At 37.6% G+C, this 27,656-nt stretch overlaps 1 protein-coding gene across 2 annotated transcripts; it reads left to right on the top strand.

Annotated features, from left to right (window-relative positions):
- Nucleotides 1-58: 58 nt before the first annotated feature.
- PPIG (peptidylprolyl isomerase G) lies at nucleotides 59-22,904 on the top strand. 2 transcript variants are annotated; one of them, XM_057371707.1, is made up of 13 exons: nucleotides 59-184; nucleotides 7,629-7,708; nucleotides 7,819-7,893; nucleotides 10,007-10,114; nucleotides 10,621-10,665; nucleotides 12,563-12,650; nucleotides 13,742-13,771; nucleotides 13,865-14,004; nucleotides 18,403-18,607; nucleotides 19,594-19,761; nucleotides 20,246-20,330; nucleotides 21,139-21,275; nucleotides 21,622-22,903. In XM_057371707.1, the coding sequence occupies exons 2-13, from the start codon at nucleotides 7,648-7,650 to the stop codon at nucleotides 22,739-22,741; spliced, it is 2,262 nt and encodes a 753-aa protein (XP_057227690.1). In that variant the 5' UTR covers nucleotides 59-184; nucleotides 7,629-7,647; the 3' UTR covers nucleotides 22,742-22,903. The 2 variants fall into 2 exon arrangements, with proteins under 2 accessions (XP_057227690.1, XP_057227691.1); XM_057371708.1 differs by lacking the exon at nucleotides 59-184 and adding an exon at nucleotides 252-327 and having other exon boundaries at nucleotides 21,622-22,904.
- Nucleotides 22,905-27,656: the final 4,752 nt, after the last annotated feature.

The following is a 27,656-nucleotide window of genomic DNA, read 5'->3' as shown; positions in this document are numbered from 1 at the left end:
TCGCACCCTGCCCGGGCCGGGGCACCGCTGCCTCCGCCGCCACACTCTCCCGCCCGTCCCCGGCGCGCCGCCCCCGGGTCGCCGCTCCCGCCCTGTCCGCCACTGACGCAGTCCGTGCCGCACCAGCTCCAACATGGCGGCGGCGCGGCGCTGAGCAGCGCGGGGTGACAAGGGCCGCCAGCGGGTGAGTGCTGGCCACGCCGCCGGCCATCGCCGGGCGCCGGCGCGACCGAAGGAGGGCTGTCGCCCGGGCCGCGCCGGGGGYTAAGCGGACGGTGGAGAAGGAGGTCGCAGCACCGCGGGGCCTGAGCCTCGGTCACGGCGCGGGTAGGAGCTCCGGCCCCTCCAGGCCGCCTCTTCGGAGCGGGCCTGAGGCGCCCGCCCGCGCTGCCTCGGCACACACGCCCCTCGTAAGGCCCGGGCGGCCCGTGTGCGGGGGGTGGCCGGGCCGCGGCGCCCGGCGCATCCCGGGTGAGGGCGGCCCCTGAGGGAGAAGGGGTGTGAGGAGCTGCGAGCGCGGCCCGAGGCAGGTGGGAGCAGCAGGGGTGGGTGAAGCGGCTCACGGGGCCTGGCGCACTTGGCGCAGGGGGTCGGTCGGGTTTGCCAGGCCGGCTGTGCCTCTCCTCAGTCTGGCGAGCCGCGGGTCTGGGCGGGCAGCGAACGCCCTGGTCGGGCTCGGGTGCTGCTAGGGAGTTTGAATGAGTCTTCCCTCCTCCCCTAGACGGGGAAGGAACGGGGCTGTCTGCGTGCCACATGTTCTCCCCTCTGCAGGCCTCTCCTAGGGAAGTGGAGCCTGCAGGAGCTACCGTGTCTGGCAGGAGACTCCTCTGCCTTTTTCTTTTAGGGATTTCCTAAGGCGTTCCAAAGGCTTTTAAGAATATTGAGTTTTAGGCTCATTTTGTTTGTAGCCATGACCAGATTTGAGGCCCTGAAGAAGCTTTGAAAAGAGAGACTTAAGAGAAAAAGAAACAGTTTGCTGAAACTGTGGACAGAATATCTGTTTAGGGCTAAACATTGCATTTCAGCTCAGCCACAATTAGAAAATTTATTACTAACGATAAAGTCACCKTGGTCAGTGGTTTCCTGATGTTTGACTGGTTAAGTTACTTACATTTAGTTATCTCAGACCTGCTTTAAGAGAAATGTCAGTCCATTATCTTATATGTAATCTATTTTCTAAGGCGTATCTTTTGTGAGAGAATATTCTGGGGGTTTCTTTTTTTTTTTTTTTTTTGATACATTGCCTGCAGAAGAGATTGGTGTTTGAACAAGAATAAATGTTTCTAGGGGTGTGTTCAAATTGGTGTGGTTTTGTGTTTTTTTCTTTTATCTTGTCGTTTTGTTTCACTATTCCCATTGCATTGAGATCCACCATGGCTCAAATTTTTAGATGCTATCATGATAAAAATATGGTAATAATTTGGAAATTTACAAGATTTATGCATCATTAGTTTGTCTAAACTCACAGAGCTTGATTTATCAGTTTGTAAAAATTATTTGTAAATATTACAGAAATAATGGTTCCTGGACATGAACTAGATCTGAAGGGGAGCATTAAAATGATAGCAGCATCAGTAGTTCTCTGAGAGCACCCTTTGGGACTATATTTCTTATTAAGTCTTCCCATTATTCCAGTCCTCTTCTGTGGAACAAGCATTATTTTTTTTTTATTAGCTACCAGTCATCAAGCTGTTATCAAGAGATGATTTGGGTTTTTCCCCCATAAGATCTCAAAAAATCTGGGGATTAACAGGGAATTTAGAGTGAATAGTATGTAATGCACTGGAGGATTTTACTGTGTKGCAACATGATTTCTCCACTACCAGTTCACTCCTCCTTGTGGTGGCAATTTAGGAGCAATCCCATTTGGAAGCAGTCAGTGCCAGGGAAAACATTTGGCCATATTCTAATGTGGTGAGGTTTAGGTCACAGGCTGGGATGARGCATAGAAGGGATCTAGAGCTAGAYGAGTAGAGAAAGGTGTAGAACATGAGAAWAAAAGATCATACAACCAACATTTTTTGGTTGTGGTTGACAAATACAGGTCAGCATTCAGAGCAGTCTCCTATTGCGGCATGGTTGTCTTGCCTTACTTTTATGTTCAGCAACAGGTAGGAAAGGATTGCACTGCTCAAATGGGGTTTGGGATTTACATGACTTGGAGATTATACCCTGTAAAAGGGTTTTCTTCCTTCCCTACAAAGCAAAAACTTGCCTTTTCTTAGCACTTTATCAGTTTTAAAATAAAAGTTCATGGGTTTAGGCCTATGCAAATTCACGCCAACAAGTGTACTTACTTATGCACAGAATTGATAGAAAATACCTGGGGTTTTTTTTTCCACAAATCTAACGGGAAGAAAATACTTTATACATAAATTAGATAATAAAAAATCGTGACTAAGATTTGACAACAAAGATTTTTGCTTGCAAATGACAAGAGCACAGTTAACATATTTTAATATTTTTCATTGTAGGTATTTCTTGTCTAGAAAAATAAAGGGGATGATCCAGTAGGAACCTGTATTTCTGTTTAAATATTTTCAGACTGTTACTACCTTCTCAGCTGAATCTTATGTTCTTCCAGTTGAAGTGTTGTAATTGGGTGTGCAGTCCTTGTACTTCAGTACAAGAAGACTAAATTCGTGTTCATAATTGCAAAAAATACTGAAAGTGACGTAAGTGAACTACCAGTGCAGTAGKTTAGATGTACTGCATATTCAGTCAGGACCTATCTAAGCATGATATTTTCTTAAGTTGCCCTTGCCTCACATCTGTGGAAGATATTGACTGCTGATATTGCCAGGTGTCTTGATTTCTTTTTTTAGAGGGAAACAAATACTGTGTCAGTAGTTCTGTAAAGACTTGTAATATTATTGTAGAGAAGGARGCCTGGTGGAAAGTACCAATCACCTTTTGCCTCCAAAAATGTTGAAAGTTTCATTTCGTGATTCCCTTTTTTGGAAGAGACAGATTGAAAACCTATAATGCATGGTTTTTAATGACAAGTAAAAGTGTTCTTACATAAATTTCATAGACCAGTGTAGAAAGTAAATGTTTTCTTCTAATAGTTGTGTTAAGTCCATGTGATTGCAAAGACATACATCATCGTCAATCTGAAATATGCTCTAATGTAGTACCTTATTCCTAAATCTGACAACCAAAGTCCTGATCTGTTGATTAGTGAAGTGAAAAAAAATTAATTTCCTTAGATGTCATTGCTGCTAATTTGAAGTTTTCAGATTGTGAAGTACAGAGGAAAAGATGGTCATGTTTGGGAAAAATGCTGAGGAAATTATGGAGATTGAGTGTTGATCTGAGGACGTTTTTGTAGTAGTTGTTCACATCTTCAGTATCATGCTAACACAGCTGCAAGCTCTGTCACAGGAATGGAACTATGAACAAATTTGCATGTCTCCCATTTTGCAATCATAAATTCACTTCCAGTGTACTCCATACTGTAATGAACATGCAATATTTTTAGTCCRTAGCTCTGCCATCACTTTGATATGTGCTGCTACCATATCTTTCTGTGGAGGAGCAAGAAAAGGGTAGTTTTTGTGCATCCAGGTAGCCGCTTGTAAGCTAAACACGTGGGGTAGGAACCTTCTCTTGTAGTATCAGCCCACATTTATATTGATTTCAAGTGACTGCAGTCACAGTCTTAAAGAATATGTGTACAGTATTCATTTTGTGCATTTGCATTTTCTGAACTCAAAAGTTTTGCTTAAAAATCTATTTCTGGAGATTTTATATGCCTGTCTTTGAAATATGTGTCAATATAGTTTAGTCTTCCTGCATTCGTAGATACTGTGAAACAAAATGCTAGGAGTGTGAAGTTATGTACTTCATTGTTCAGTTTGTTTGGACAATGAATAAAGATCAGTGTAGATGATTGTAAGTTGATGGAAGGAAGCACATACAAAGGCAAGGTAAAGGAGATATTCAGAATCTGGGAGAGCTGGTGATGACAGGGAAAAAAGTGAAGTAATAGGATGCAATATATCTTTTTCCTGCTAAACATATCTTTGGTTACTATTCTATCATGTATTGGGACTGAAACAAATCAGTAGTCCCATGACCTGTTCAGCACAGTTGTAAATAAAGTTGTTTTTTCCCTCCTATATAAATAGGAAATACTACTSTATTTGCTACTTGCTGTCATTCTTTGGGATGCATGACATGCTCATACTTCAGTTGATGTGCATTTTCAAGTGCTTTCTAGCTTGTTTAGTCAAAAGGTTCTAGTATGTGTTAAAAAGTGTTATTACCAGATCTCTGCTAATATCAGTGATAACCCCTGCAAGAAAGATGCTTGTGAACAGTTTGGGATATTTATCTTTTTCCATTCACATAGGTAATTTTGAAGAACASCTGCTTACAGCCTTGTCTTGAGTTGGCCAGCTTTATTGTGCAAGTATTTTAGCAAAGTAATGAGGCTGATGGAGGTGTGAAGTGATGTGAACCCCAAGGGACACAGTTGGTGAAATGTTGGTYGTGGATGCAGCTGTTCTGACAAGACTAAGTATTTTTGGTGTATTTGTCAACAAATACCAACATGTTCTAAGCTGAACTGTAATTCTTCTTTCAGATGGAAGAGAAGCCTTTTTTGTAGATATGCTGAAGTGATGTTTAGGGTGCTTGGTTGGCTTTGGAGTTTTTTTGCTCATAGATTCTGTTTAGATTTAGTAAGAGYCTCTTCAAAGCAAGGTGGTTGAGAATGATAAATGGCTTAAAAATTTCATGATAGTACTTGGACTGTTAGATTATCCTTTCTTAGAGTTTTGAAGGGAAAAGTGAGCTCAYTTTCCAAGATTGCCCTCCTGCATTACACATTTTTTGCATGTATGTGTAGTGAGCTTCTTTTTGGTTGGCATCAAATTCATATTCCTTTCACTAGTAAAATTCCATCAAGTTGACAATTAAAAAACTAGATATCAAGGGTTAAGGATATCCACAGTCTAACTGAAAATAAATTTTGAGAAATATATAGCACAAGGCATTTAAGACCTATTGTTACCAGACATGTAGCGCTACTGAGCGTGACTTGTAGTTTTCTGACTTCATCCTTGGTATTTTCTGACTTTGTTCTTGGCATATTCTTCGTGTTYTTCTCTGTTGGTTCTGTATTTAAGGTTCAGACCCTCTGTTCTGTCTTTTAGTACAGAGAGGTTTAAAATTATTAGTATGTGAAAGATTGTTTGTTGTTGCATACTACATGAATAGAAATTATTACTTTAAGGATCACTTGTAACTTGGTAGTTTTCCATGTAGCGCATCAGGAAAAGGTCTGTCTGAAATAGCAGTGAAAAGGATACTTAGTGTATTGGAGAAGAAATACTTGCCTTGTATTGATTTGTAAGGTAAGGTAGGATAAATATGTGATGTTGATATTTTAGCCTGGTTTTCTAGGCTCTGAAAGCTCAAGAGTGAGATATATTTGCTTGACCTGGTGTTTGTCCATTCAGAGGTTTCATCCTGCTCCATTGCCATACCCGTCACTAGAATTGAGTCTAGCCAGTGTTTAGAGCATATTATTGGAGGATTTAGGGAAAGTGCAGGGTACATGGGATGTAATGGTTAGAATATGGACTTTGTTCCAGTGTTTGTGAAACAATGTAGAGGTAGAAAAACATCAAATTGAGCAAACTTGGTGGGAATAGGGATTCAAGTAGAATTATTTCTGCTTTCTCTCTCCCATCCTCTCTACAAAATCAAGTTAAAAATTGACTGACATAGGTATATTTGTATTGATTTCACAGTTTAGCTTTAATCATTATCAGTATTTGAAATAAAAATTATGTTACATATTAAGATAGTTGGCATTTATTTTGTCTAAAATAATACCTCTGCATTTCTCAAGCAAATTGCTTGTAAAGTGCAAGTTAAATTCCTTCTCACTTAAGCACTAGAATTAAATGCTTGAAGTTTGGATAAAAGCAGTCAGTCAGTTGGGGTACTGATGCTCCATAGGTGTCTCAGTTCAGTTAAGACTGTCASTTCTAGCACCAAATGATATTATTGCATTTATTGTGAAAGGTTTCCTTGAAAAAAGTATCCCCATGTAGCTGTATAGTCTGTTCTGCTGCTGAGGCGGAGTTGATGGCTGTCCTTTGAGCGGGTCTCTGTTCTGAGTGCAGCCTGTCCACTGCCACCTATCTCATCTTACACTGCCTCGCAGTTTGTGCAGCAGTGTGGTGACCTGGGCAGCCTCCTGCTAACCTGATGGCATCCAAGTTTTTGCCTRTGGGCATTTTCTCTATTTGTTTCTCTGTCGGCTACAAAATTTGTTGTAGTAATAGGAGAGAAATGCTAAATCAGGGAGAGGACCAAGCAGACTGAGATGGGCCTGTTGCTTTTGACCACAGTCTGGTTTGTATGTATGAATGTATTTGTTACACAGCTAGAGAGTATCTAGTGAGATTGTGCATTTTTTTKAATTCTTCTCATGCTAAAAATTTCTTGAGTAATTAACTGCTGAGTGGTGTTTAATTTAAGCCAGTCCTGCATTGCTCTTGTGATTTTTGCTGTGTAATCTTAGCAAAATGCTTGGAGTGACAGCACAAGTGGAGAGAATATAGACTAACATGATTACACTGCTGTCTTAATTTTTACAGCCTCTTGTTCATGTGCTGAGGGTGACAGATGGTGACAATAGAATTTTTCAAGGATGTTCTGTGGCAAGCTACAAGTGAAGCTTTACGAAGGATGTGTGCAGTACATCAGCTAGATTTGAGCCATGGTTTTTGGCAATGAAAAATAATTAGGACTGAAAATGTACAGATTATATGCCAAATTTTGGAAAACATGTTCCTGTCTTGTAGATCCTTTTGCTGTCACTGTTTGGGGTTTTTTTCCCCACTCTTAGSTTACTCAGAGAGGATAGGGATTCAGAAAAGGAAAAGAATATGTTTGTACGTAATGTTAGAATGTTGGAGATACAAATGGAATTACGACATAGCTTGTTACACAAAAATAAAAGGATTTAGATATTCAAAGATAAAAGTTATATTAAAATTCTCTCTAAGGAATCATAGAATCATTTAGGTTGGAAAAAACCTTAGGACCATTGAGTCCAAACAGTAAATCTAACATTACCAAGTCCATCACTAAAYTATGTTCTTAAGGAGCACTATATATCTTTTAAACATTACCGGTGATGGTGTGTCAAGAGGTAAACAATGACATAAAAGGAAAAGAAACAATGAAAAAACAAAATTATTTCATTTAGCCGCAATTGTGGAAGAGCCACACCCATTCACCTAGAATGGTTTGGACCCTCATTGGAGCAATGTCTGATAACTGTCATGACAGGAATCCAGTTGAAAATTGAATGCTCAAGTCTTGCCCATACCTTACAGTATCTTTTCCTTTTGTATTTCCCCACCTGAAGTATGGCACTCAAATTTAATGTTATTGCAGTGATCATGAAGAAAATCACTMATTTGGGGTCACAACATATGAAAATTACCTAAAATATTTTGAATTTTCTGAACTTCTAAAATATGCTTGTGTTTGCAGTCTGGGACTTTTTGTTTGCTTTTCTGCAGTTTTTCTTGACTTCTGTATTGACTTACATGTGATTCCAATGCGCAGAAGGAAAAACTAAGTTTTATTTTTATTACTTACAGTATTTAGACTTCTGAAGCCATGGGAGTAAAGGTCCAGAGACCTCGTTGCTTTTTCGACATAGCCATCAACAATGTACCCGGTAAGAAAATGAAAATAYTAATTCAGTAGCATGCTATTCATATGAGATATGTATAAGAATCATGTAAATGCCATTTAACTTCACAATAAATATGGTGCTTTTTCTTCTAGCTGGAAGAGTGGTCTTTGAATTGTTTTCAGATGTGTGTCCAAAGACATGTGAGAATTTTCGCTGCCTTTGCACAGGTTTGTAGATTTTCCTAGCTACAATTTTTAATGTAATTCCATGTTAACTAGTTGGATGTCTGTTATTTTTCCTGACATTTTCTTAAATATGAAAATAAGCTTGGCATTGGTTCTTGATACCAGTGAAGATTTAGCTGATTATATGCCTATGATCATACACCTATAATGTAGAGTCAAAGCACTTGTTGCTTTGGCTTAGTGCGTTGGAGCATATACTAACCAACTTTAAATACAGGTGCAGTAAGCTGATTTTCTGTTCCTAGCACAGATATTACTGTTCACATTATGTAATGTCATGCAGTCTTGAAAGGTAGCCAGCCAGAGGTCAACCTTGCAGACTTACTTTTCAGTTTTAGGATACTTTGAGGTATTTGAAAGGTAGTGCTGGTATTCATTATTGTTTTTTCCTTTATTTTATTTTCTTGATGGAGACTGGTGATTTCCACTTCTATTGAAAGTTTATTTCTTGAAGAAAGTACTCAGAAGAGTCTGTCTTGAAAACATTTACAAACAGAATAATTTTCTTGTGGACTGCATAGTATTTTGCAAATTGTATAGTTTCCCAAACCTTAATAATTTTGTGAATAGCATACAGGCTTTCTGTCTTCAGTGTTTTCTGCTTTGTTTCCTCCCAGCTTTTTTTTTTTGAGGTCAAGGGTCTGTAGCAGTTAATGGTGAATCCCTCAGCAATACAATCTGAATCAGGTGTGGGTACATAATTACATTCATGTTAACTAGAACATGTAGTACACCATTCATGATGTCTGTAGGAATGTAGGTATTATCTGATCTGACATTAGGTTTACTGGCACAAAATCAGATTATAAAGATTTATTAACAAGTTTGAACTTTAAAGTAGTGATTTTTAGTGGCTATGACTATTTTAACATATGACTGGCATTCTTAATCTGCTGTCAACTGCCCAAAAGTCAGATTATTGAATAAAGGTGTTACTYACTGCTACTGCCTTAAATTTGTGAATTGAAGTCTTTCAACAGCATTCCAGGTAAGCAACAAGTATGACTAAGTTCACACTTTGTTACTGACATCCATAATCAGTTTCAGATCCTGTAATATTTTGCCACCTTAACACACCTAAGAATACTGAGAAAAATATGCAGAAAGTTTACAATATTGGTCATCAGCAAATTGATTCAAACTTCTTATTTTTGTTTTTCTTCCTCATCTTTTTTTTTGGCAGTTTTGAAAAGTGTGTTCTGTCTTTGTAAAACAGTGATCACCAACTCCATGTTTCCTGGCATACACCAAGTTAGTGGAACATGCACATCTTCACATTTTTCAGAGTTCATATCAAAAGTGGGGTTTTTTCTAGCTCCAAATTCATTTGGAGACACCAGTCTTCTACAGATTGAGTTCAGAGGCAACTGCCCTTGACAAAARTTGCCAGTTTAATAGCTCAGGATAAGATTATAGAATATACAATCTAACAGTTTGCCAGTACTGAGAGGAAGAGATCTTCCCTGAGTACTCCTGATTACCTTTCTGTCACCTTGAGGTTGGCTCTTTTGTTTGCAGGACCCACCATGAGCCATTCATCTTGCTAACTCAGCAGAAGCCTTGTCTCTTTGAGGGTAACAGGGAAAGCCCATAATATTGTAGTTGAAGCAGAGAGTTTGCTGAAGAAGCAGAGCCGCTGTAAAGGAGGAAGATGGCAGTTGTTGTCATGAGCAGGAGAGGGAAACAGTCCTCCTCCTTCCCCCTGCCTCTTTGGCTTTCTTACGAGCTTCTATGCTTCTTGCTGTGTTTTAACTAAAAATCTGAGTGTTACTTGCATGTTTCTGAGCAATACCAGTTGTCATAAACATAAATTGGATGTTTCATTTCAGTCAGTCTTCATGGAAAAGACCAGAGTTGCTTACTAACGTGGGTAAGGGATTTTTCTACTAAAGCTGTAGAGACAGAAAGTAGTTTCTGCACTGCTTTCTTAAATGCTGGTTTCATACTGGTATTGCAAGTAGGTGTCTGCCTCACAAACCAATTTTTCRGAACATAATAGAGGATTTTGGTTAAGTATTTATATAGCACTTTTTTTGTAATGAAGATTCTACAGATGTAGAGAATAATTTTTGGTTTTGTTTATTCTCTTCTTCAGGTGAAAAGGGTACAGGAAAGTCCACCCAAAAGCCATTGCATTACAAAAGTTGTCTGTTTCACAGGGTTGTGAAAGATTTTATGATCCAAGGAGGTGACTTCAGTGAAGGTATGATGTACATTTTTAAAGAAAACTTYAATGCTTATGTAATAAAACTTCACAGAAGATCGTATAGAAGCATTTACTTACATTAATTACTCTGTGACAGRCATGACTGCTTTTTTCCCTTTCTTCTGTGCGAGAACCTTTCCATGAGAACTTCTATAATAAACTTAAATACATGTATGCACTCATATACACTTTTGCTCTGTTACCTCAAGTATTCAGAGAACTAAGTACCTCCTGTTGAAAGGTTGGGGGGAGAATAAAATACTGTATCTGCTGCTGGAAATAGCAAAAGAAGGGACGTTATAGCAGAATACATGGGAGAATGCTTTCTTGTTTTCCAAGTTTTTTGGTTTTGGATTACAAAGATGCATCTTGATTGTGTTTGCATATCTTGATGAATAATGTCAGTGATTTGGATGTTACATTAGTATTATGAAGCACCTTCCAGATAATGTGACTCTTAAATCACTACTTTAGGTTTTAACTGTCACTTTTCATCTTTCAAGGAAATGGCAGAGGAGGAGAATCCATATATGGTGGCTTTTTTGAAGGTAAGAGTTTTATCAGTGTGCTCTATTTTGGTGTTACAATAAATAAGCACCTTTGCATTCTTAATATTTTTCTATAAATCTGAAATCCATATTTTTTAAAGATTTTGTCAGGTCTTAGGGRCATTTGACTGTCTCATTTAAGTTATTTTACTTTTAAGATATGAACCATTGTTATGAATAAAAAACTAAAACTGAACTACTTTGTCCCTTTTACTAGATTTACATTTTTATTGCTGTTTTTAAACATTTACTTCTGGCTTGATCAACTAGCTGGAAGTTGGGGATTGTCTCCTTTTGGAGGGAAAAGGAGAAAGGTGTGATGGGGTTGGGTTTCCCTGCAAATTTTTATTCAAAAGAAGACATAAACCCCTGCTTTCCTGGACCAATATGAATTACTGATAGAGCTCTTAGTTTTCTTACTGTCCTGGTTCTTTTTCAGCCAGTGTTGCAGAAGTTGTACTTTCTGTGTTGCTCAGCCTCTGTTTGTCCAGAATGTAGTGGTGCATCTCTGTTTCTTGGTGCACTGGTTGTATTACACCTAGGCCATTTGATGGATAGCTGCCACCAGCAGGCGAGGTTATGCCCCTGTTTCTTCCTGGAGACTTTCCTTTGCCATTGGTTGGTGTCTGAGCTTGCAGCTACAATCAAATGAATTGTTCACTGCTGTAGTAGGACCAGGCTGCAATTTTGTATCAGACCTTGAGTGGAATTGTCAGTTTGCAACTGCCTGAAGAGGGAGGAGGCTTTACTTTGCATTGACTCTCTGATCAAAATTTAACCTGATTCCACTTGCTAAGATGCCTTAAGATTATTGCGGCAAAAAGAAAAATTACATATGTCCATGTTGGTGTGTGGATACAATTAAATAATTTGGCACTTTGGAACCAATACAAATGAGTATCTAGGTTTGAGGAAATGTATGGCTGGGAGAGATGGAAAAAGGAGCACAACCTCCATTTGTCTTCTTATAGTTGTAGTCTGGCCGTTCAACTTGGCTGGCCACAGCATGAAACTGAATTTGTGGAAAGTTTTGCTTTTGTGGATCAATTAACCACCATAGGATTAGATTGAAATTTGATGCGATGCCAGCTAGACTTTTGTGCAAGTGATTGGAGAGTGAGCGGGACAGTCCCTTTCGTGGCTGCTGACAGTAGCTCTACCAATATTGTGCATTTCTCTTTGTTAATACTTGCTTCTGCCATTTATATTTAAATAAGAAATGTTCTCTTGTCAGAGGAATTTGCATCCCCCAAAAGCCCTTTTTGCTGGTTTGGAAAGAAGGTAAAGAATGATYTCTTACAGGTGGCTTAAATGAAGAATAGTGCTTACATTTTACACTTTTTTCCTAGTTTCATTGGGATTTATTTTGAAATATTAAAAATTATTTTCTAGTAAGAAGTAGGATTCATTAAAGTTAAACTAATTTACTTAACAGCCCACTTAATAAATTCATCTGTGTCTGTCAGACAAACAGAAGTTGTTTGGGATTGCTATCAAACTGGATATCCATGTGTATTTAAAAAAGTAAAACAACAAAATTACTGAAAATTAGATATTTATTAATAGTTAATACACAGCTTCTGTTCCAAAGCAAAATAGGAAGAGCAACAATTTAAACATCTCTGCTGGTGTTGGTAGACAAATCTTTTGAGCAAGAATACTAAATTTTCTTTTTTTCCCCCTCAGCCTGTAAAACATTGATTCATATTTCTCCTTGTTACATGGAATGAACAAAATACTATGTTTTTTAAATAGCTGTTATTTTTAATCTATTTTTAGTACAACTTCTCATTCAAGTGACTAGCGGGTTTATTTAAGAAGGATGAGTTTACTTAGATGATAGCATTTATCTAAGCATATATGGTATGCTTAAAGTAACTGAAAACCCTTTCTTTAGATGAAAGTTTTGCTGTAAAGCACAACAAAGAATTTCTCCTTTCAATGGCCAACCGAGGGAAAGATACAAATGGCTCACAGTTCTTTATGTAAGTACTGAAATGTCTTGAAATGTGTATATGGTTTGCTATTTGTAAGCTGTATAGGGACTCCTTTAAATTATTGAAGACTAGCTCCTGTGCAAAGCCAAAGTTGATGATTTTTTACAAAGTTGCTGGGAAGGAACTGTTTTTCTGATGTGCTTACTTTTACTCCGTCTGTATTTAGTGTTAATTTTCTGTGCAGAAGGGCTTTTGGTAGTTTTTAGTAGCTGTGTTCTAACTTGGGCAGCAAAACAAATCTGTTAGATTGTAGAATTCTTACTATTCTAATAAACTGTTTTCTGGAAGGAAGCAAATCAGCTCTGGGGGCTCTCAAAAGTAGTAGGGGGCGTTTTTTAATCACAAAATAGCTTTCCAGTRCAGTCTTATTTATAGCTAAAACTTGAATTCTTAAAATACATTGCAGTTTAATCTTTAAATTATCTACAGAAGACAGTCTCAAAATACATCACTCTTAATGTGTTCCTTGGCCTTAGTTAATGTACCTAAGGCCATGGATGTTGTGGATGTCAGCATTAAAACATTATTTTGGGATTTCTTAGTGATTATTACTCCAATCATCCCAGTTTTCTACTCTGCCATAACTGATGTGTATGCCTTAGTAATGCTAGTAGAGCGGAAAACTAAGAGCAAGTCAGTTCTGCTTCTGTGTCAAATAATCTGAGCATGCAGATGTTTTTTCTTCAGTGTTTCCTGGTTGTTTTCTAATGAGTAAAAAGTCATTTGCACTTTTCCTGCAGTTTATTGTATCTGTTCCTGGTAATATTTATATAATTTAATAAGTAGAAATTTATCATATCCTATAGAGGATTCTGTGTAAAAATTTATGTGCAATTTTGGGTTTWTTCAGTAAAATGTAATCCAAGTGTTTCATTGAATAGGTAGTTTAAACATATAAAATATTAAGTATTTTTAACTGCACACCAACGTACTATGATATATATTGGTTTTATTCAATTTTATTAGTGCACTCAAAATATTCACCTTTGTATGTGTAGATGACTTGCTTCAAATGCTGACTGCTTTTTCACTAATACTATTTCTGTTTTTCTCTTTAAATTAAAATCTGGAAACAACAGAACAACTAAACCTACACCTCATTTAGATGGGTAAATATCTCCTACTTTCTTCTTAAAGTTGTTTGGGAACTACCTTGAGAAAATGAAATGCTAAGAATACTTACTTTCGTTTACATTCTTCAGGCATCATGTTGTTTTTGGACAAGTCATCTCAGGTCAGGAAGTTGTGAGAGAAATAGAAAACCAGAAAACAGATGCATCTAGTAAACCATACGCTGAAGTACGCATACTGAGCTGTGGAGAGTTAATTCCAAAATCCAAAGGTAAAGTTGAACTGTACATATGAGGTAATTTGCTTATTTTCTTCCATGTTGGTTGCTTGTAAAAATATTTAAAACTTACTTCTGATAGATGATGGTGCAGTTGGTGAAAAGGTAAATAATGTTGCAGAGCAGTGTGTCTTCTAAAGAACTTACAAGTTGGTGATGCATAAGGCATTAAAAAAGCATGTATGATTGTTCTTTTCAAAGCTTCTCCTGTCTTGAATTTTTTTATACTAGTTAAATTTTAGTAAAAAGCAGGCAATCACTTGTCATATCAAGTAGAGTGCTATGCTAAGTGGATTGGTGGCAGTCTGACAACTTCTACTTCTTCAAAGGTATTGAACTTGTTTCAGTTTGCTCTAAGTAACTCTTCAGAACAGGCACTTAAATTAGAAAAGTACGGAATTTGCCTCTTTAGCTCATACACTTTATACATTGCTCTAAACCATTCTTAAAAAGGAATACAACAGAACCCATCCTTCTTTCTGGAAGGGATGTCCTGCTCTGCCATTTCAGAACTGAACATAGTATGGATCAAAGCTTGTTTTCTAAGAGAAACAGAATCTAAGACATTCCTGTCACCATGGAGAATCTCTTTAGTGGAAACCCAGGATGCTTGTTTTGTAGGACCTATGAGAGGGGACCATCCTGCATTCATAGCTTGATACATACTCTGAAGGGTTGCACCAGGGATATTGAAGCACAACACAAGATTAATGGTTTGCTTGGCCAGAGGGGAATGCAGGCATTTGAACTTCAGCTTCTTGTTTTATTCACCTCCTTTTTGTTCACGTGTTGTGATAATGTGGTAGACTGACTTTGGCATCTGAAGTGGTCTCTACCACAGAATTCCAAGCAAAGTTATCTTTTGCTTCTGAAGACTGAAGGTTCTAAGTCATCCCGTGTGTTAGGATACAATTATGGGTTTTTTGGACAATAGGAGCATGGCATCTCTTAGGAAATACACAGGTGGTGTAACTGGAAAATAAAACAATACAGATACAGGATGGGTGAAACTACAGGATAAGATACCCACTTGCATATTTGTCTTCATTGGATTGCCACACTCTCTTTGAAGTCCTCTCTAGAATGCTTGAATGACTGAATGAAATTTTTGGCAATGAGCAGCCTGATGACTACAGCCTTTAGGCAGGGCCTTAAAGTACTTGTCATCCAAAAAATAAATGAAATAAATACAAAAAGTTTGGTTTTCCCTTTAATTTCTCATAAAAGGGARTGGGCTTCTGGAAGGATTTGACTTGTCTTGCCTTACGCATTTGTCTGTGTCCTTGTACTAATTCAGTAGTGCTGCATTCCYGGCAACTCTGGTTCCTGAATCTGGCCTGGTGTGACATGGGGGGAAACTGATGTTGCGGTGATGGAATAGACCACTCTATAAAGCTGTAAGGTTAGTTCTAGATAATGATGGGCAGTAGGAATGTTTGGAGAWCAGGAAGCCTTATACACCAGAATCAGGCATGTGAAGGGCAGGGTGGAGTATGAGGGGAGACAAAGGCCCTGGTGGGCACTAATGCACAGCCAGCCTGATAAAGATGCTGCATGACAGACTGTGGTAGAAATTCCAGTGTGTAGAGAATCTTGCTTTTGAAAGGGGAAGCCTCTGTGTAGGACCTCCAGTGGGAGATAGGCCACTACTCTGAGAGACGTAGCAGGGCTGGAGCTGTTGGCTAAATGCACAACATGGAATTACTGATGAGCTGTGCTGGCCTGAAGAAGTGGAGATAGGAGGAACAGTGTGACAACACATCAGTTGAAATAAATTTGCCAAGCTGCTGTCCACAGTTCACAAATGGAGCAGGAGATGCCATTGGACTTGCCAGTTAATGGAAGGGGCTAAGGAATCCAGATAGGAGGAACAGTTTCTGTGATGCAGTTAGTGTCATGCAAAATCATGAACAGAGGGTCTTCTGACAGTGGAACTGTTTGTAGTACAGTACTACAGGAGGCAAAAAGGAACTGATTCTGTGAATTATGAGGCAATTTCCAGGGAAGACTGCTTCTAAGAACTTGATTTTAAGACAAAGGAGTAAGGAGGTTGCCTGTGAGGAGACTATAGTGATTTATTTCTGTGGGAGGATACATTAGGATAGCAAGGGAGTTTTAGGTATTTGCTGTATGAGCTTGTCTGGTAGGCAGCACAATGGGATTTGGTCTTTGTGGAATGAAAATAGAACTGATACTTGGGTGTAACAGGGAAGCTAAGATGGCACTAGCAGAAGGACTCACCATAAAAGCAAGGTGCTTGGTATGAATGTTTTTCTTGTAGTTTTAAGCTGAGGAAAGGTGATCTGATTTTTGGGTATCATAATGAATAGCCAGATTAAGTGCTTTATGAACTATGAAAATTGTCACCTTATGTAGAATTGGATTTATGTAGGGATGAGTGGATGATGACTGAGCCACGCTACTGGATGCTATAAGTTGAATGATACAGTAATCACAATTACAATACTGCAGAGGCCTATATAAGAAGCTTTTAATGTGGGATTTGAGAAGCTGATCACTAGAAAAGGGTAATGTTTGTCATATTTTCCTTTGTTTTTCTTTTTTTTTTAGTTACTTAAAGTTGGAGGAATAAGTGAAAATGAGGAAGAGAAGATTAAAAAATTATAAAAGAAGAATTTGTCTGGCCAAGTGGTATAAATTTTAGAAGATCTTAAAGTTCTAGGGAAAATCCTAAGATCTGGGGAGGGGAAAAAAGGAAGAAAGCCAAGTATTAACCCAGTATTTAGAAAGKTTATTACAGACTAAGCTAATATGTTACCTAAGCTAATATACTATTACCTTAGCTAATATAGTTCACAAGAAAAACTGTGGAACAAAAGACATAATGTTAGTTTTCTGAAGGACACATGGGAGTTTGGTACCAGTTTTGTAGAGGAGGTTCTAGTTAACAAGCCTGGCTGCACTGTTTGAGGTCATACACCTTTGCTGAAGYAAAGTCATCTGGGACATACCAAGACTCTAAAACACTGACATTCTGATTCAAAATCAACAAAAAAAAAWTTAAAGGCTTTATGTAGTGGGCGGCTTTAATGAGAACCTCTAGTGAAGATTCCTCATGTAAAGTGTATTTCTAGGGAATTCAGCATGGAGCAATGATTCATGACTTTCATTGGTGCTATAGATTTCTCTGTAGAATCACTGCTTGTAAAAGTGTGCTTTCTGTAATTAAGGTAGATTATGGCTGTATTCATAATTTATCAGGCTATTTGATTTGCTGTAAGGTAACTAATTGTTTGTCACAGCTGTGAATTACAAGCTGATATGATTTGTTCTGGCTTTTATGCCTGAACCTGTTTTCAGGCCAGGTCATTTCTTAATTTCAAGCCATGGGGCTAATATGAGACTTGCTGCAGTCCCTAATTAGCTGAGATGCAAAGAATACTTACCAATGCCAAAGAATACTTGCAGTGTGATCACATAGTTCAGAAAGTGCAGCAAATACTGTAGGTTACAGTGAATGGAGTAGGAAGTGATGTATCTATTTCAGACGTGGTCATAAGTTGAAACCTGATCCTGAAGGTCATGAGCTGGAACAGTTGGACTGTACATAGAAGTCTGTTTATTGATGACCTTCGTGTTCCAGGATTGGTCTCATTTGTTGTATTCTGTAATTGGATGATACCAGGTAGGTTCAGTATTCAAAATGACATTTGCTGCTGGGCAGAGATAGTTAGATGTCATCAGAAAGTTTATCCAAACCCTTTTGCCTGATACTCMGTCATTGCTGTGTAGCTAGTTAGGGGCTTTTTAGTTTTGTTAGTTGTTTTGGGGTTTTTTTGCCCCATGTCATTAAACTCCCTACCCCCTACATGATTTCCCTTATACATCTGCCATTGACTGCTTGCTGCATGTTAAGAACTGCATTACAGTTGTTCAGGTAGTTTGCTCATTTAAAGTAATAATTCTAACATACCTAACTTGTTGAAAGAATTAAGATAAAACTGTCACACATTTTGGCACTCTTAAAACATATGTAGGAGGAAGAAAATCCAGGAAATCACTGCTTTTATTAATGCCTTATTCACACATTTCTGAAATTGAGCTTGGAGACWTCTTGTTTTGCCTGAAGGCATGTAGGAAACACTATAGTGCACTATAAAGATTTTTTTAACTTTGAATGGACCAAAACGGAGAGTGTAATAGATCACAAATATTTAACTTTTTGAAAATACCTTGTTTTTCTASACATATCCTTTATTGTGCTGTGGAGAAACAGTGTTTTCTCAAAAATTTCAATTTGTTTTTAAGTATTTTGATGAAGTAATCTCTTGACAAGATTATAAAAATATGAAACMGATACTAGATGAGTTGATTTTTCTGAGATTAGAAGTGTTTGATATTAAAATGAGTCTTTGCTATTCTTATTTAAAGCCAAGAAAGAAGAAAAGAAGAGACACAAGTCATCTTCCTCATCCAGTGACTCGGAAAGTTCAAGTGATTCAGAATCATCTTCTGATTCATCATCAGATTCTGAGAGTGCTTCAGAAGAGAAATCTAAAAAACGAAAAAAGAAACACAAAAAAAATTCCAAGAAACATAAGAAAGAAAAGAAAAAGAGAAAGAAAAGCAAGAAAAGGTCAGTTTTGTGATTTGTTTTATGTGCACCAATACAGCACCATTCTCTTGAATTATTACTACAAAATTCTTTTCTATAAACTAGCAGAGCAGGTTTTGWAGTCTTGGACATCATTGGTTTCCATATACAACAATAATTTTTCAGGTATGATAGTAAAGGGTAGTGTTCATGTGTGTATGTACTGCAGCATTTAAAGGTAATGGAATGCACTAAGACTTCAGCTGGGCTTGAAAAGTTGAAGGACTGGTAGGCTTGAAATGAGTATGGATAGTTTGTTTCTCTAAAATTACTTCTGTACAATTCTGTTTAAAGCATGTGCAGTGGAACTTACAAAAATCTACTGTGCAGGAATAAAGGGAAATTAAACATAAAATTAACAAATTAACATACTTAACAAATTTATTTTTTGTCTGTGATATGCCAAAACTCTTGCAGATTCACTGGAAGACAATAAAACTTAGCATTCTTGCTTCTGAGAATGTTATTTTCAATCTAATAGTTTTRTTATAGTTCAATGCGAGATAAAACTTGTGTCACAACTCACATTTTTAAGAAATGTTCATTCGGGGCATTGCTGCCTAAACACTGTTTTTGTGGGCCTAAACCCATTTTACAAAAGTTTGTAAGTTGCTTGGAACTATTATGGTCTGTAGACAGTTATATATGCTAGGGTAAATCTGCATTTTGGTCTTCTGATAGTGTTTTTAAAAGAAAATAAGCAAATTAGTTGTATATACATAGAGAGTATGAGTATGTAAGTGTTGAATCATTTGAATTAGTAGATAAAAATGTTGGGAAGAAATCTACTGCAGTGTATTTTGGAACAAAGATATAATGGGGAAAAAGTTGCTTCTCCAGTAGTTCTGTTTTCTGAGATTCTTGTGGTATCATTGCGTATTGAATTAAGAGATTTTCAAATTATTTAAATAAAGGTCTTCCCTTATCCAAATAACTCCAATTATGCACTATTCTGTACAAAATTAAAGCTCATCCAGTGAAAGTGAAGATGAAAACACTGAAGCACAGCCATTATCTACTGTCCGTCCTGAAGAAATTCCTCCTGTACCTGAAAACCGGTTCCTGATGAGGAAAAGTCCTCCTAAAGTAGATGAGAAAGAAAAAGAGAGAAAAAGCAGAGAGAAGGAAAGAGAAAGGTAATGTATCTGACTATGCACTGGCAGAGGTATGGTCACATTACTGTTTTAGAACTTTAATGTTGAATCTTTTTAATATTAAACAGTTTCGTGTTGTGAGCATTGCTGGATGAAAAACTGTTTTCTCCCTTTATGGGGAACTATTGTTGTTGTCCTAGAGCAAAGGCTTAGTCTTTGCAAATGGTTTTCATGAAAAGGTAAAAGATTTATAATGGCTGGCTCAGTTTCATTTAAAATGTATTGGAACTGTCCAAKCTGAATCTGCAATTTATTCTTTTTTCCATTTTTGAAAAATGGAAAAACCTGGAAATCTTGTAAAATATTGTGGTCGCAAAGTCTGAAGTTCTGCTGCATCGATGTTGCTATCTGCAGTAAAATAAAATTGTGTGTTTTCATTTTGTTTAATTTCTGAAGAGGTTTTAGTATGGATTTTCCTTCTTCTTTAATTGTACAAACAATATCGCTCTTTTTAAATTATTTTTAGTAATCTATCGAATTCACAGTCAACATACCAGAGGAGGCTGTTAGTCACCAGATCTGGAAGGAAAATAAAAGGAAGAGGACCAAGGGTAAATGTTTACAATGTATTCTTCAAAATAAACTAGGTGGTAGCACAGTCTCGCTGCTGGTGCTASTAGCCACGTCCATTGGGATAGTTGATTAAAAAAAGTACATTGTAATTGATTTGGGGATTGAGGCTTGAACATTAAATTACCTGTTTGCATGAGTCTGTTTGAAGAAGGGGGTAAGAGAAAGCCCTAAAAATGCTTTATTTAAGTTTGTGTGGTAATGTTTGAATTGCGCAATGGAATTAGGCCGAAAAGGGTTCCTGTGGATGCAGAACTGGTAAGACATGAGTGCCAGGAGTGTGGGGGAGACTTCTCCCCTTTTTGGCAGAGGGGAGCTGTCAGATTGGCTCTCCTAATAGTGTGAAGCCATATGCTCTGTGCTGCACGTAGCAAATATTTTCAATAACTGAAGTCTCTATCCCACAATTTTTTAGTAAAATCCTTAACAAGTGGGAAGTATTGTTTTTGTGATGCCTGACAAAGATAAGTATTTTCATTGTTAATAAACAGCATCAGCATTTGTGCTAATTAAAAGTGGCAGAAAACGTCTCATCAGACTACAAAAATCCTGAAGTAGACGTTACCTTAAGATCAGTTATTTGGTCAGACACTTTATATTCCTGCTTTATTTGAATGGCAGATATGTTTTTCGGTAAGTTAGTAACTTCTCAGTGGAAACTTGATATATACATATGAAGTGTCATGTTAGGTGCTATGTAGAACCAACTGCCAGGGGTAAAAATCCTGCTTAGGTATCACAGCATGTGAAATTCAAACTTAGGCACAATTTTCTCTTTTTGCATTCAAGCGTTACCGGACACCTTCCAGATCCAGGTCAAGAGATCGATTCCGGCGCAGTGAAACTCCTCCACATTGGAGGCAAGAAATGCAAAGAGCTCAAAGAATGAGAGTGTCTAGTGGAGAAAGATGGATAAAAGGAGACAAGTAAGATTATTTCTTTCTGGAACATGTTCATATGTGTTAGTTTTTTGTTGTTGTTTTTTGTTTTTTTTTTTTTTCTTTAATTATAGTTTTTTAATTTACTTTTTAATTCATTTAAAAATAGTACCTGTCATCTTGTATTTTCAATTACAATTGCTTTCAAACAAACAGGATGCTGACTTGGTTATTTAATTGTGTCTGAGTTTAACCATGCTACTGTAAATGCATAGTTATTAATATAAATTACCTGACACATAGTTTTAGTTGTGAAGCTGTCTCACTTTTGGTTTAATTTTTCAGAGTGGGTGGAATTGAAAACATTTAAAAAATGTATTTTTTTCTCTCCAAGGAGTGAAATAAATGAAACTAAGAAAGATAATCAAAAGAGCCCAGGAAGAGGAAGAGAGAGAAAAATATCAGACCACAGGCAAGTTTCTGAAAGTCCAAGCCGAAGAGGGGAAAAAGAGAAGAAAAAAGATCACAAATCCAGCAGTAAAGACAGGGAGACAAGAAGAAATTCAGAAAAAGATGACAAGCATAGCAAAAGCAAGGCCAAGAAGAGAGCTAAATCTAGAAGCCATAGTAAAAGCAGAGAGAAATCAAAAAGTAAAGAAAGAGACTCTAGGCACAGCAGACATGATGAAAAGAGACTAAGATCAAGAAGCAAAGAGAGAGACCATGAGAAAGGTAGAGAAAAAGAAAAACGCTATGATTCTAGAGGGAGAGAGAAGGAAAGAAGTAGGAGCAAGGAGAGAAGTAAAAGAGCAGGCTCAAAAAGTAATGAACAAGAGCAYAGGAAGAGCAAAGACAGGGAGAAACGCAAATCGAGAAGCAAAGAGCGTGAGTATGCTAGGGGAAAACACAGTTCCAGCAGCAGAACAAGGGATCGGAGCAAAAGCAGAGATAGGAGCAGGAGGGGAAGATCACGAAGCAGGGACAGGGATCGCAGTAGAAGTAAAGACTATTCAAGGAATAGAGATAGAGAAACAAGAAGAAGGGGAAGATCAAGAAGCAGAGAAAGGAGAGGTACACCAGATAAATRCAGAGGGAGAGAGAATAGGAGGAGGAGAGAATCAAGGAGTTCAGAGAGGGATGAAAGTCAAAGCAGAAACAGAGAGAGGTATTCAAATAGGGAAAGTAGAAGCTCATATAAGAGGAATGATAGTGAAAGCCAAAGGAAGAGGCGTTCAAAAAGCCATGAAAATAGTAGTCCCGAATCTAGCAGGGATAAGAAGTCTAGCAGAGATCAGGATAGAAGCCCAGACTCAAAGAAGAGACCAAGTAGCAAAGAGAGAGAATCAAAAAAATCATACTCWCGCAGCAGTAAAGAAAAAGAAAAGACCAGATCCTCAGCAGAAAAAGAAATAAACCAAAAATCAAAGAGTCAGGAAAGAGATCATGCCCCTAGTAAGGATAAAAAGTCTGATCTTGAAACAAGTCCTGGAACAGATGATGACAGGCATGGATGAGTTTGTGGACTTAATGTTTCCATTGTCTCAAAGTTTTAGAGACGTTTTGGGGAACGCCTTTTTTAAAGATGTGGACTTCAGTTTGGTCTTTTGATAATCTAAAACCTGGATCATTTGTACTGCTAAAGTTTTAATAAACTTGAAATGAAAAACAAATTACATGTGTAATACAGTGTGCTGTGTTTTAAATATGTCATTGGATAATGTATCCTTCCTGTGTGTTGTCAGCTAGAAAGGTAACTTCCATGCCACTTTGATTTTTTACCTGATGAACATAGTTCAGTGCGAGCAGTGGCTGCCTGTGAAGAGGCTTGTTCCATGTACAAAGAAGAAAACTGCAGATATTACGTGTCATCTTAAAGCTAGGAGAATATTGCAAAGTGTCCATTAATCCAGTCTTGCTACATCTGTATTTCAGTAGGTATAAATCCTAAGGAAATTTATTTATAGAGGTAAATTATGTTAGTTTTTATTGTAATCACAAAGTGAATTAATTTAAGTAAATCTTTATTGTTTGTACTTCTGTCACTGCCAACAGTAGAATTCATTCATGTAAGGCAGTCATCTGTGTTTGGGAGTTATTTCCTTGTCCTGAACAAAAATTTTTAGTGCTCATCAGTGTAACTTTTTTCCCCTGTAACCTTTTTCCATTCCATGCTTTTATGTTTATCTGCTGCAGAAATGGATGCTTCAGACTACCCTACCTCAGTTGATTAATTGGTGGATACACAGAGATAAAGCAGATTACCAGAATTTATGGTGGGGTCAGAATAAGGAACCAGGAAATCCTTTCAGCTGTTGTTTCTTAACAAGTCCATGAGAAAACTCTTCCATTTCTTCAATACTGGCTTTTGAGACAGTTGAAACAGAATTAYAAGTAATGTTTTAAGACAAGCTCTTACTATTTTTTTTAATTGAAATTGGCTTTCTTCCCTGTTACCCCTCATTCTAAAGACCGTACTGGACATTCCTTCTCATTCTCTACCATGTSTGTCCCTCAAAACAATTTGCTCCCTTTTCTGCTTTCCTCTCCTGCTTCCAGGTCCCACCTCAGTTTCTATTTCCCCACCACACCTTCATGTGAAAGAGAAGGAGGTTGGTTTGTGTTGCTGCAGCAGTGCCCCTGTACATGCAATCCCCAAAGAGCAACCAATATGTGGTAGCTCAGTGCAGTGGTCCAAAAGGAGAATAGATTTGGTACAAACCCCAACACTTACTCCAATCCTGGAAACTATTCATACCTAAGACTGGCAAATCTTGAAAGTCTTGGAGGGAAGTGACAAGCATTAATCTTAAGCTGTGTCAAAGCAAAACAATATTGTAATAGTTTATTCTTTTTGCCAGATCTTCCACTGGAGGACACAACTTGCTTTTGCTGTCTTTGTAATGAGTTTGTCAGCATTTTCACTTTATAACCCGTTTTGTGATCATGTGTTTACAGCAGATTAGGAGAAATGCTGAAACTTGCTTGACATTGTGACCCTGATGGTTGTGTCTTGAAAGCAAAAGAAAACGGAGGATTGTGAGTAACATACACAATGTTTTTAAAGGAAGAAAATTGTAAGTGCRTAGAGTTAGTTTTTAGCAGAATAGTTAGTGGAGCTGCTTTGGCTATCAAGCGCTTTTTTACTTTTTAACCACATTTTAAAAATGTCTCCTATGGATTTTGCATTGCAGTGGTCATTTTATGCAGAATGTTTAAAAATGCTCCTAGGTCCGCACGTGGGTGGATGGCACAGGTGTTACTTAAGAGAACTTAGAGGAGTGAACCAAAGACCTGCATAGTCRACCTCTTCTGTCGGAACTTTGTAGGACTGGAGAAGTTTCAGTCCTATTTTGGGGGACTGTAGTAAGAAAGGTAGGAAGCTGGGTTTCAGAAAATTATGTGGCAACTTAACCATGCATTTATACTGTGCTATGCATGCCATGTGCTTCAGAGTCTCATTTAAAAACTGTTTGCAATGTTGTTTCATTATTTTTGATGGAGCTGACACACGAGCAAGCTATTGCTGAAGTATATTTGCACTACTGAGAATATTCTTGCCAATATCACTGAAACTTGTATAAGCATGCATACAAAACAATCCACAACTATACTGACTCTGCTGTAGAAGAAATGCAGGGCAAAATGCAGGCAGCCAGCAATACAGCAATCCATTTTTTTTTATTTGCCTTTAAAGTCTCAAAATGGAGATTATAATCAATTGTAGTGTGTGGTTGTAACTACTTATTTCAAAAGATGCACTTGTATACCCTTCCATATGGACTTCTTTACAGTTCAGAAAATGACTTGTACAAGTTAAATGAACYCTAATTCTGTCATAGCACATTAAAAAATCATCTGAGTTGGTGGCACAAAGCCCATTTTCTTGTTTTTAATGTACTTTGGGTTTTTTTAAAAGCTGGTTACACTAAATTGCAGGTGGTGGGATATGCTTGCCTGTATTCTATTCGATGGTAAATTGGCTTAGTGTGGAGCACTTCGTTTAAATGAACGCAATTTCAGTCTTGTACAAGGGAGGGTTTGCCAGATTTGTGCTTTTCTATCAAACTGGGAATTGAGAATGTTGATTAAAGATTTGGTGGGACTAAAGCACAATTCCAGGGACAGCAAGATGTCCCCAAGCACTAAKCAGTTCATGCTGCCTTGTGAGTAGGCACTGACTAGTGCTCTTGCAGTCCTGGAACTGTTTCTTCCCTCAGTGACAGAGCTTTCCTGTTCCTCACAGTAGCCACATTGTGCTGTAGTCACGGTGTAGCTCAGTGCCATCTTTGACATCTGTGTCACAGATCATTCACTGGCTTTTTGCTTAGAGGGCTGATCTGGAAGAATATCTGAAAGCAATACTCAGGTGAACCAGAGGCAGTAAAAACAATGCTCATGGACTTTCCTTGTGAATGTGGAAAAAAGCAGTACTTGTAGAGTGCAGCTTTTTCTGATAGAACTGACCTTACTCCTGGGAATTTGTGAACCCCAAGACCSAATGTAGAATAAGGCCAGTGTTTACTGAACTGACTTTGTAAGCATAYGTTTAAGTGTCCATACAGGCTTGAAATAACTTCCAAAGGTTAGACATTCATTCTCTATTGTGTCAACAATAGATGCTGACATTTTACTAATGCCATGCAGCATATAAACACCTGGGAGGCTGAATTTATGATTGGCAGTAGTTTTCCAAACTTTTTTAGAAAGAGATTACTTTATGCTGGATTCTCTGGGTTCTGCCATCAACTCAGAAGCAGAAATTCTTGCTGAGGTTGGGTAGATAGAATGTAAAGTTATGTAGACACTATTACCTGTAAAAATGTGTTGCTGTCTGCTAATTCTTTTACACAGCCGRAGTGTTTCAGTTGTTCTATTTGTTTCAGTTGGTTGTTTTTAAGAAAGAAAAAGAGGCAATGGTTACATTTTAACCCTTTGTTCTATTTGGTTGTTAGAATTTTAGCCTGAAACTTTGCACTTTGTACTTGAAAGCCCAGATTACAGGGTTTTCTTGCAGTGTTGTCAGATGCCTTGAAGAATTTGCAGTGATCCCTAATAATGTCTGAYTTGTAATAGTGTCAGTCTAGCAAATGGATTTTAGGTTAATGTAAACACAAAAGAAGCGGTCCTTTAGCTGCTTTTTCTGGAACTGTTGATTTATTGAAGCAAATAAAGTATTTTTGGACACACGTCTAGGGGTAAAGTACCTCATTGCTTTTCTGATAGACAAAAATGTATATTCCTGCTTTTAGGACTTTCATTGTAATAGAAAACCTAAAGACATACATACTATACTTCATCAAAGCTGCAGCCATGAAAGTGTTCTTTTTGAGCAGTTGGTTGTTGTGTTTGGATGTTTTGAAGAGGTTCTGTTGGCAGGGGGGGTTGGTGGTTGGTGTTGTTCAGCTGTAAACTGGAGGGATACCAATGACAAAATTAATCTTCACACTTTTAGAGTCACTGTAATGGAAATGTAAAGAAGTGTTATGTACCTTCCTTTTGCTGAAAATAGTAATTTTCCTAATGCAGTATGTAACTAAATTATTAAAGAAAATGCGTATCAATAAGTCTCTGAACTGCATTTTGCAAAAATTGAATTTGGTAGGGCTCTGCAGTTACTTAGCCTAACACTTTAGCTGTCCATTTTGGTCCTTATGTACTACCAGTTTTACTTCTTACCCTTGAACAATTCTTGTCATTAGGAACACCGTTTTAACAAAACTTGGTTGCGTAAAAGCCGTAAGTAACGTTCATCTGTTTGGGGGAGCAGGGTTTAAGATATATGAAAATAAWTTTTCTAGTTCTAGTATGAAATTTCACAAAAGGAATAGCAGAAATCATAAAAAAGTGATGAGTTTACATAGTAAAACTACATAAAGGTAAAGGTACAATTTGTAAAAAAATTAGTAAATTTGTATCTTTTCTTAAGCATAAAKTCATTGTTCAAATAGAACTAATAGAGCAGTAAGTTCAGAGGAGCAATCTTGAACTGCAAGTATGCATGATTGGTTTTAAAATTRTGTTTGTATACATGGAAGTTCTAAGATATTGAAAGGGCTGAATGAACTGAATTAATGCACCTGAACTGAATTAATGCACCCTGTCTTTGAATTTAAGTTTTGCAACATGTAAGGCACCTAAGGAAACTTGCTATTTTTGTCAGGAATTTGCCACATTGCTACACAGTGCTACATATCTCCATTATAAAAGGTRGTCTGTGTGTGGGTCTGTATGTGGCTATAGCCATAGCCACTAATGAAAAGAGTTGTAAGAATTTAGGCATATTATGAACAGTGATTAGATGTCAGGACATGCCTCCTCAATTAAACCAAGATCAGTAAATTTTTACTGAAGATRTGAAGTTAGATTTTTGTTCAATGTTACATTAGATGATAAGTGTCAAATGTCAAATGTAGATGCAATTAAGAATTT

The sequence above is a fragment of the Malurus melanocephalus genome, unplaced genomic scaffold (genome assembly GCF_030028575.1).
Source record: "Malurus melanocephalus ecotype Western Australia unplaced genomic scaffold, MMel_1.1 scaffold_155, whole genome shotgun sequence".
In the NCBI taxonomy this organism is placed as follows: domain Eukaryota; kingdom Metazoa; phylum Chordata; class Aves; order Passeriformes; family Maluridae; genus Malurus; species Malurus melanocephalus.
The sequence above is the reverse complement of the archived record's forward strand: the minus strand, read 5'-3'. Positions and strand labels throughout refer to the sequence as shown.